This window comes from Medicago sativa, chromosome 7 (genome assembly GCF_051527215.1).
Source record: "Medicago sativa cultivar Bolivia chromosome 7, Bolivia_mono, whole genome shotgun sequence".
Lineage (NCBI taxonomy): Eukaryota > Viridiplantae > Streptophyta > Magnoliopsida > Fabales > Fabaceae > Medicago > Medicago sativa.
Window position 1 is genome coordinate 27,560,227 of NC_140755.1, and position 10,715 is coordinate 27,570,941.

The 10,715-nt window shown below is 32.3% G+C and overlaps 1 protein-coding gene across 1 annotated transcript; it reads right to left on the minus strand.

The window, feature by feature from the left end:
* Positions 1-2,046: 2,046 nt before the first annotated feature.
* LOC146905303 (transcription factor TCP20-like) lies at positions 2,047-3,567 on the minus strand. The gene is made up of 2 exons (XM_085723090.1): positions 2,398-3,567; positions 2,047-2,310 (listed from the first exon to the last, which is right to left on the minus strand). Exon 1 carries the CDS (start codon positions 3,434-3,436, stop codon positions 2,564-2,566), a length of 873 nt encoding a protein of 290 aa, XP_085579216.1. The 5' UTR covers positions 3,437-3,567; the 3' UTR covers positions 2,047-2,310; positions 2,398-2,563.
* Between the last annotated feature and the right edge of the window lie 7,148 nt (positions 3,568-10,715).

The following is a 10,715-nucleotide window of genomic DNA, read 5'->3' on the forward strand; positions in this document are numbered from 1 at the left end:
AAACCCTCGAATGACCCCCCCCGACATCAAAAGCTTCAAACCCAGAGGTAATTTTGATACACCCAAGGTTATAATTATAAAAACATCGTCCCTTAGATTTAGCGATTAAAATGACTATTTACTCATTTATTAAACTAACATTAATGGCTATTTAACAACTATTCTGACGGATTTGAACTCCATCTCTTGAGATTACAATACCAATATCTTGGTACTATGTTGACACCTTATGGAGAGCCGCAATACTCTTAAACAAATTACTTGTTTGAAAAATTTCACCTTCTTCAAGATAAGAGTCTATTATATATATTTTTGATTAGAACAACATTCAACAACTAGATCATGTAATCAATATAATATTATTAACATATAATTTAGGCAGCCAAAGTTTCAACTTCAACAGGGTTAGCACATGACAGATTACTCTTACCACCTCATTACCCTATTAATCAATTGGTAGAGTAGTTAAAAAGTTGAAACAATATGCTGATGCTTAAAAAACTCATTCAAAGTGCATGAGTATAAAACCAATACTAGTTTGCATATGACCTATGAATCACGGATACGGACACAAACACCGGATACGATGCGGATACTGACACGCCAACACCGTTAATAATATGAGAAAATCACATAATTCAGTGTAATTATATGTGTCGGTGTCGTGTTGGACAAGATATGTGTCCGACACCGGGACACGCCTAATCAAGGGAGTGTCCGTACTTCATAGCATATGACTCACTGGCACAAACATAAACATCAGACACCGCATTGATGTAAAGTTAATGTAACTACATGTGCCGGTGTCATGTCGGTGTACGACATTGACATGTGTCAGACGCCAAAGGCATCTTATCTGAAGTGTCAGTGCTGCATAAGTTTGCAATATTTCTAACCAAGATAAGGGTGAATGCTTTGAAGCAAGAATGAAGAAAGGATGCTTAATTTGCATTGGTGAAGCTATGTCTAATGTTCAATCTTCTACAAAGTCACCTTTACCACTTCCATATCCAATTGCTTGCAACTCCTATGTAACTAAAAAGATTATAGACTCTTTAAAGAAACACTTACATGAGGAATTTAACTGATTGTGAATTAAGGTCTTAAAAGTGAATCAAGCAAAGTTCAGATGCAAAACAATTAGGAGAGTACTAAAGAAAGGAAAAAATGACATTTATCATAAGGGACCTGGTTTTGTGACAGTAGAAAAATGGTGCAAGCATTGTCCATTAAGCATCAATACAAACACCGACACAAACACCGATAATAATTTAAGAAGGAAATAATTGAATATAACCAATGGTGAAGCACGAATACGGACAGCGACACCGCTAATAATTTAAGAAAATCACATAATTGATAATTTAGTGTAATTATATGTTTCAGTGTCATATCAATGTCGGACACGACACGTGTCCGACACCGGGACACAGCTATTACGAGAAGTGTCTGTGCTTCATAGACTAACCACATAGAAAAGACATCTTTTAATTTGAAGTGTCGGTGCTACATAGAAAATCGGAGTCATTAGATAAATTAGATGACTGATATTTTGAGTGTGTTTTGTATCTAATTTGTTGAGATCAAAACGGGAGACATCTGATTTTTGCTGTCCAACATGCAACAGCTTCAATTTCTTGATTGAAGTGACTGCATTATTTTTTAATTGCAGCAGATTCAGCCGAGCTGCAGAGTTGTAAATACTTACATTGAACAACTTTAGCTTCTTTAGAAGCGATGAAACACTGACACAGATATCGGACATGACAAATTGAGCCTAATAGTAATTTGAGAAAATAGAATAATTGAATGTAACCACATGTCTCGAGTGTCAGACACACCTCTAAAGTGTTGGTCCTAAATAGTTTAGACTTGATGCATATTTGGAATCATGCTGAGATTGAACGGTGATTTTGTTGACGTTTTAAAGTCTAGTTTCTGCCACAATTATGGTGGTGGGATGTGGTTATTTGTCAAACTCACCATCAATCCAAACATGAATCGAGAGCGTGTTTCAAATTGACAAATTCATAAAAGTATTTTGCATTTTGCAAGTGTCTTTTCACACATAGATTAAAATTTCTGAGATGATAAAGTTCTAATAATACCAGATAGATCCAATAAGAACTTTGACACATATATGATCATGAAACATTGAAACTATATCATCAATTTTCACACACAAACTGATCATCACTCCATCCTGATCTATATATAAGAACAAAAAATAATCAACACACCTCTGAATTCAACAATAAGTTTTAAGGCCAAACCAAATCAACAAAGCTATATCTGGCCATCCAATTCCACCTGCAACAAATTATTAACATCATCATAAACAAAAACAACTAAACATAACAAATAAATCAAAAACCAAATAACATGTAGAATCCTCACTTGTATCAGAAGACTTGAGTACTGTGGACCAAACCAAGCCAAATCTGTCTTCTATTGAATTTCACTATTTCCTCAAACTCTACCAAATATACAACAAATAAAAAACACTTTTTTTTTTTTTTTTTTATAAAACCTCAAACTCTGCACAAATTCATGAAAAATCTCTCTACTGTTCTGAATTGTGAGAATCATCTTTAGGAGTATTATTATTCTGCTGATTCTGGTGCTGAACCCTAGTTTGATTTTGACCAATCTGCTGATAAATCTGAGTCAAAGCTTGTTGATTCAACACACCAATATGTCCATCTTGTGACAACCCTAATTCCAAACCAGGCATCTGCTGATTTGCACCCCCCAAAATTGATGTAAAACTCATCCCTCCCACTCCCAAATTTGTTCCTGTTGGCATATCAAATCCAGAAAACCCAATTTTCTGAAAATAATTTCCACTATTATTTTCACCAACAGTAGTAGCTACTAAACCACCAGAAGATGATGATTGATGAAATCCATATCCACCAACTTGATGATGAGGCCATAAACTTGTAGAACTAACATGATGACCTTGATGGGCCTGATGGGCCTGGTGGGCTTGATGGGTCTGAGCCCAATTATTCCTATCATTCAACTGCAAACCAGAAGACAAAGATGAACCTTGTGGTGTCAAAGTATTACCAGAAGAAGCTAAAGCTGAAGCTGGTATTGTTCCTGTTCCTGTTGCAGCTATGATTGATGGTTCAGATTGTTGTAAAAGCCATTGAATTGTTTCACCATCTGATTTATGACCTAACTCTCTTGTTAGTTGAAAGATTCTTGCTGCACATAAAGCTGGCATCCTTATTCTTCTTCCTCTTCCTTCAACTTTTGTGTGTCTGTCTTTGTTTGATGTTCTTTTTGGTGCTAGTTGTTTCTTTGTTTCATCTTTTGTTGTTGTTGTTGTTGTTTCAGATAACACAATTTGAAGATTTTTTGCCTCTGATTCTTTGTTCTCTCCCATGTTTGCAAGTTGTGATTGTTGCTTTGAGTTTTTGGGATCCATGAATAGAAAAAAAGATTAAATATATAAAAAAAATAGATTTTTTTTTTATGGGTTTTGTATGATTGAAGGTGTGAACTGAAAAGTCTTAAACTTTCATGAGTTTTCACTGTTTCTGGCAAGATTTGAGGGACAAAGCTTTTGATGATAATAATAATATATAATTGGAAAAATATTAAAATCCCAATGTGCTGTTTCTATGTCAAAAAATTTAGTATATGTTATTTTAATGAAAAAATTGTGTCTTTTTTTCTCTCTGTTGTCTTTTCTTACCTCTTTCTTTGTGTAAGTGGGTTTTGAGTTTGACCAGCCAGATATGAATGAATTTTTTGAAAGTAACTTTAACTGCTAGTTTCACTTACATTGGATACTACAACAACACTGTGTTATGTCATGTTTCTCTATGCTAGGTACAAAGTACAAACATGAAACAAAAACCATCTTACATTTATAGATCTCCTTGGTTATTTCTGAAAATAGATTGCTTGTGGTAAAAGAATGGAGTGGATTATCTCAATTGAAAAATCAATTGAGAGAACAATAGGAAGATCTTGACTATTACTCTCCACAATATTCTTTTAATATTTCTTTTTCTACTTCAATGATTTCTTTGTGATGTCGGTCAATTTTCAAAACATTAATTATGAATAATAATTTGGTAAATGTATGATACAAGTTATCTTTTTATTTTTTTATTTTTTTTGGTACAATGATACAAGTTATCTAATCTTTTAGCTTGATACTAAAAATGAAGTTCCATTTAAACCTTGTCTCAAATTAAATATTGTTTTTGAAATTTTTTCCTTCAAATTATATGTCGTTTACAATATCAATGAAACATTAATGTTACTTTTTATACTACATCCGTCCCTAATTATATCGGCCTTTTGAAAAAAATACGGGAATTAAGAAAGTTGATTGTTGAATTATTTTTGTTGACAATTGTTATTGTTTTACATGTTTACCCTTTATGAAAGAGAATTAGCGGATGTTTTCATAGAGTATTTATTATACATTGCATAAAAATATGCAACATAAATAGGGATGTAAAGAAATAATTAATGTACATTGAAATTTGAAAGGGGTCTTATAAAAAGAAACAAAGAAAAAACACAAAATGGTCTTATAATTAGGGACAAAAGTAGTATTATATTTTTAACTATTTATTACTTTTTTTTTTCAATTCTTTCATTTATCGTTCTCATATCATTTATTAAGGACAACTTTGTAAAACAACTGATAATATCTCTTTCCCACACAAAATTAATTACATTTTTTGATACGTGGAAAATCTCAAAACATCATATAATTTGGGGCGAAGGGAATATGACATTGAGAGGGATGAGTGAAATTTGTCTCGTCTGAGGGTATTCTCTCTGTCCCATATAAATGGTAGCATGCATTGGCTTGTTGTGGCTCAAAGAAGGTGATGCAAACTCCAAAATTTTCATGGTGTCATGTCTAGCTAGAAGAGGGGAAATGTCATAACTAGTGTTGTTGTTAATCGTGAAAGGATTGAAAGTGAGAATAATGTGAGGAAACCATGTTCAATCATTTTGGGAAGCACTTCGAGTCGATTCCTTTATTGAGGCCTAATGTGGAAAATTTTATTTTCAAGACACTTAAAAGTGTGGAAGTGGCCCAATTAGAGATTCCATTTATGAAGGAGGTTAAGAGGGAGGTCTCTGATTAGAGTGTTACTTTTCCCACCCTATGGCCTTCTCGCGCGCCCTGCAAAAATTCCAAAAATACCCCTGGTCCGGATTATGTTTTCCGGACCATATTGTTAGTGTTTCCGGATTATAAAATCCGAACAAAGACGATATGAATATTTTGTGTCTTTCTTTGATGTCAAGGGTCTCTGTTGACCGTTATATGAACCCCACACAAGCTGAAATGCTATTGCAGGGTTCATAGGAACGGTCAACAATGACCATGACACCACAAACACTCCTACAAAACTTAAAAAATTTGAAGAGAATGGTAGAAAAGAGGTGAAGAGAGTTCCGGAAATTATAATCCGAACAAAGACGAAATGAATATTTTGTGTCTTTCTTTGATGTCAAGGGTCTCTGTTGACCGTTATATGAACCCCACACAAGCTGAAATGATATTGCAGGGTTCATAGGAACGGTCAACAATGACCATGACACCACCGACACTCCTACAATACTTAAAAAATTTGAAGAAAATGGAAGGAAAGAGGTGAAGTGAAGAATGAATGTATTTGTTGAAGATAGAAGCCTATTTATAGCCTTAAACAAGTCCTAGGTCATTAATACAGTCAATGAAAACGTGTTAGTAGTTGTAACCGTCCAACCACTAATTGATGACACTCTTTCAAAAGAAGCCAAGCAATTTTTCAAAAGAAGCCAATGCTGAAGCATTCCGGATTATACATTCCGGAATGTCCTTAGCCCTACAAAGAAGTGCAAACGTTCCCCTCGTTCACCATAATCCCCTCTTAGGAGATTAGAATAAGGCTCTTAGGAGATTAAAAATAGATTTAGGATGTTATGTAATAAGCTTAAAATGCTTGAAAATTATTGTAATGTATTGTTCATATATTAATAAAATGAGTTGTTTTTATGTTTGTGTCTTTTTATTTATATTTATTATTTTATTCGCATTTTATTTTACGAATTGTAGAGCTTAAAATTGCAAAAGTTCTGCTAAAATACATATCCGGATTTTATAATCCGGAGACATCTGAAAATTAATAACAATACATTCCGGATTACGAAATCCGGGTTAGGGGTAAAATTGGAAAAAAAATAGGGCACGCGAGGAAAGCCATAGGGTGGGAAAAGTAATACTCCTCTGATTATGATACTTTCAAGAGTTTAGATCCATATAGTATCAACTTTAGTCTTACTAAGGATTTCTGGGTTGATCTCAAAGCTGATTTTATGAGGTTTTTAAGTGAATTTTATTCCAATAGTAAGTTGGTGAGAGGCTCTAACTGTACTTTTACAGTGTTAATTCCTAAAGTGTTAAGTCCTTATAAGCTATCTGACTTCCGCTCTATCTCTCTAATTGGTTGTATCTATAACGTTTTGGCGAAGGTGTTAACTAAAGATTGAGATTAGTAATTTACATTGTGTTTTATGAATCTCAATCAACTTTTATTAAGGGTAGACAAACTGTGGATGGTATTGTCATTGCCAATGAAATGGTGAATGAGGCTAAGAAACTGATGAAATAGCTTATTTTGTTTAAAGTTGATTTCAAGTAAGCCTGTGATTGTATTAAGTGGGAGTAGTTTGTTGATGTTAATTTTAAATTGGGTTTTCTATGTAAATGGCGTTGTTGGATCATGAAATGTGATAGAACAGCTACGATGCCAATTCTAGTTATTGGAAGTCCTATTGAGGAGTTCTCTTTAGGCAGAGATTTACGCCAAGGTGGTCAAATATCTCCCTTTTTCTTTCTTTCTTGTTTTAGTTGTTGGAGGGTTAAATATGATGCTAAATAGATTTGAGGAGGCGGAGTTGTTTACTGGTTACGGCGTTGGTTAAAATTTTAATTTTGGGATTTTCCATCTTCAAATTGTGATGAAACGTTGAGTTTGGGTGCGAAGAGTTGGGGTAACATTAGAGCATTGAAGGCAATTTTGATCTTATAATATTTCTAGATAACCTTGTTTTGCAAGATATTGTTGTGGACAAATGGATTTGAAAATATGAACCACGAGACGACTATTCAGTAAAAGGAGTTTATCACATTGATCCGAAGAGAGCAACATACTCTTCCTCCTTTCTTGGATATTATTTGGAACAAAGTTGGGCCTTATATAGCTTCATTATTTGCGTGGAGATTTTGGAATAATAGAATTTCGACCAAATATAACTTGATTTGTCGCATAGTTGCTCCTTAGAATCAATGGCCCGTTCAGGAAAGGAGGTGGAATCTTAATCATCATTTCTTGGATTGTGATTTTTTTTTAGCATTTAGTCTCATGTTTTGCAATGGTTAGGAAATTGTATTATGTTACCGTATGATGTTTGTATCCATGCTTTGCAATTTTTTGGTTTACATTTATTTTGAAAGGACATCCGACAATTTGATTTTCAAGTAATGTGGTTGACATGTATTTGAGATATTTGGAAGGAGCACAATTCTTTGATTTTTTTTGCAACAAGCAAATCTCTCCGGAGCATTTACTTGATCTTGTTGAACTTTTTCTTGGTGGTGGCTAAAGGCTCAAAAACCTAATTTATTTTTATTTTAATTCTTGATGATTTAATCCATATGTTTGCAATGGTTTTACCACCTTCTAATGTCATTCTTTCGACTTTTGTTTTCAACTCTTCTTTGTGTAATTTTAGGCCTCTTTAGCCCCTTTTACGCACACCTTGTGGTTGATTGGATCTTATTTTTAATATAATTTCATTTGACTTCTTAAAAAAATAGTTTTCTTTTAATGTTCTATTTAATTGCAACATTATAATATAACATTATTTTTATTATCATAGTTATTTTTGAAAGAACAAATATTATCATAGTTATTTTGTAAAAAAAAAAAAAAAAAAAAAAGCCATATCTGGCAGGGGAAAAGAATGTCATGCAGGATGGTTTTCATGTGGGTTTTCAAAGATGTAGTTTTCAAAACAGAATCAAATAACCTCTCAAAAAAATAAAACAGAATCAAATAATAAAATTAAATAATGGGATCAACCATAATAACCATAAGTAATGGTCTCACTAAAGAGAGGTATGTCCCATTTTAGAAACAAATAGGAGTCAAAGATATGTTGTGTTCAGTAAGTGACATAATTCACAATGGAAGCAGATTCAGTGACTTTGGCACTTGGTAACTTTGTGACTTTGACCAATAAAATTTTGACACATGACAAAATCTTTTAAAACCAGCTTTTACAAAAAACGACTTAGAAGGTTAAGAATATATAAAATAAATCCAAAAGGAAAAATGATTTTACTACCATTTATTTTAGATCCAAATTATCAAGATATTATTCAGGTGAAAGCACAAATTAAATGGTGCGAAGAAACAGCTCGATATTATCTAAAAGAAGATTTTGATTATTTTCTCTTTAAAGAAAATATAGAATTAGCTGATTCGTTAAGAAAAAATCTTCAAAAACTAGCCAAATAAATCATGGATGGTCTTATTAATCCATTTGGAAAAATAATACCTCAACCATTTATATTAGAACCTAATTATAATAATATAATTAGAATGAGAAACCAAATTAATTGGTTAAGAGAAACGGCATATTGGTTCCTAATATTTGAAGATAATTACACTACATACTGGGAGTATGAAAATTTTGCAAATCTTTTAAGCCTTAAAATACAAAAGTTTATACATGGCTAGTAAAGGTGTAAGTGAAAATATACAAGATATTTTTGAAAATCTAACAGTACTTCAGAAACAGTTAGATAAAATAGTAGAAGTTCTACTAGAAAAAGAGTTTGAAGAAAAACTCAATGAAAAATTATCTAACTTAGAAGAAAACCAAAAATTGTTAGATGAGAAACTTTGTGTTAAAATAGATGATTTGATCGATCTATTAAAACTCTTACCCATAAGAGATAAATGTCTAACCCTAGAAGAATTACAAACTTTTGTCAAAAAAGAAGGGGGAGATATGGTAGAAATTTCAGAAAATATTGAAAAATCAGGAAAAGAAATTAACTTTTTCGCGCCGTTACCCTAATATGGACGAAACAGAAGAAGAGATAGCTAACCAGCTAAATGAATTACAAACATTAATGGCTTCCCTAGACATTAATAGAAAAAACCAAATAACCGAAGAATCTGATGATGAAAACAAGTTTGTTTACGACTTTGGATCAGAAAGTTCTTTCAGTATGGAAGAAGAACCACAAGTAGGGCTTGTGAAAACCAATGAGCAACCAGAGTCATCAGAAATGGGACGTAAAAGAGGACGTCAAGAGGATAGTGAAAGATTTATTGATCAACAAATCATTCAAAATAAAATGGATGAAAGAAAATTCAAACAAATACCATCTAAATATATACCTACAATAAATCGTCACAAAGAAGATAATGTTTTAAACATTGATTGTAGTGAAGATACTAAAAAGGAACTAAGAAGTTGGTACCATGATCACATGGTAACAATCCAATTAGACCCTACACTTGGGAAACTAAGTCCAAAGAGTATTTTCAACTACTTAAAAACTAAAACCATAGGTAATGCTTGGAGTTTTATGTCTGAACAATCAGACTCAGAACTTCCATCAACAACCGAAGAAGTAATAAATCATGTTTATTCAATTCTGAAAAAAGAATTCGTAGGCTTTGATGCACCAGAAGCAGAAGCAGACCTAATGAATACAAACATCCATAGGATCTTTAATCTAAGAATTTGTGATATGTGTTATGTTGAACCATTTATATGTGAATTTAGCAAATACTATTATGCAATATCTCCACAAAAGAGATTACAATATAATCTTTTAGGATTATTCTACAATAAACTTCCATCATCTGTTGGAACAATAATGGAAAAAATAATCCAAGAACACTTAGAAGTAATCGTAGGACTAGACGATACTCTAGGAACAAGAATAACTGCTTTAAGAAAATGGATATCTGAAAAATGCATGGAAAAAACTGCTAAAAGAGAAGCAAAAATAAATGTTTGCTGTGATAGAATTCAAAACAAAGTAGGAAACTATGGTTGTAGTAAACCTAGAAGAAAGAAAAAGAAAAAAGTTTTTAGAAAAATTGATCGTTCTGAATATAGAAGGAAAAAGAAATTTCCAAAAAAATTCAATAAACAAAAATATTTTAGGAGAAATAAAAAATATCCTAAAAAGAATTCATGTCCTAAAGGAAAGAAAACATGCACATGTTGGTTGTGTAATGAAGAAGGACATTATGCAAATGAATGTCCTAAAAAGAAAGATTCTAAAAAAGAAACCTTGAAATTAATTTGGGAAGTAGGTTTTGAACCAATAGAATCAGATATAGATTCTGACGAAAGTAGTATTTTTGAATATACTACCGAAGAAGAAATTGAAGAATGAGTAGAAAAATTTTAAAAAATGGAAATCCTAATGCAACATTTATCCAGGTAACACTGAATAAAAAGAAAATTATGGGATACATTGATACGGGTGCTACTTTATGTTTTGGTAGAAAATCCATAATTAAGGAAGGATGGATTAGACTACAAAAACCAAAAGAAATTATCTTTGCTGATAAGAAAAAACACCAAATATGGTTTGTTCTAAAACATGTTTTTATTAAAATTGAACATAGATACTTCTATGTAAAATCAATTTATGA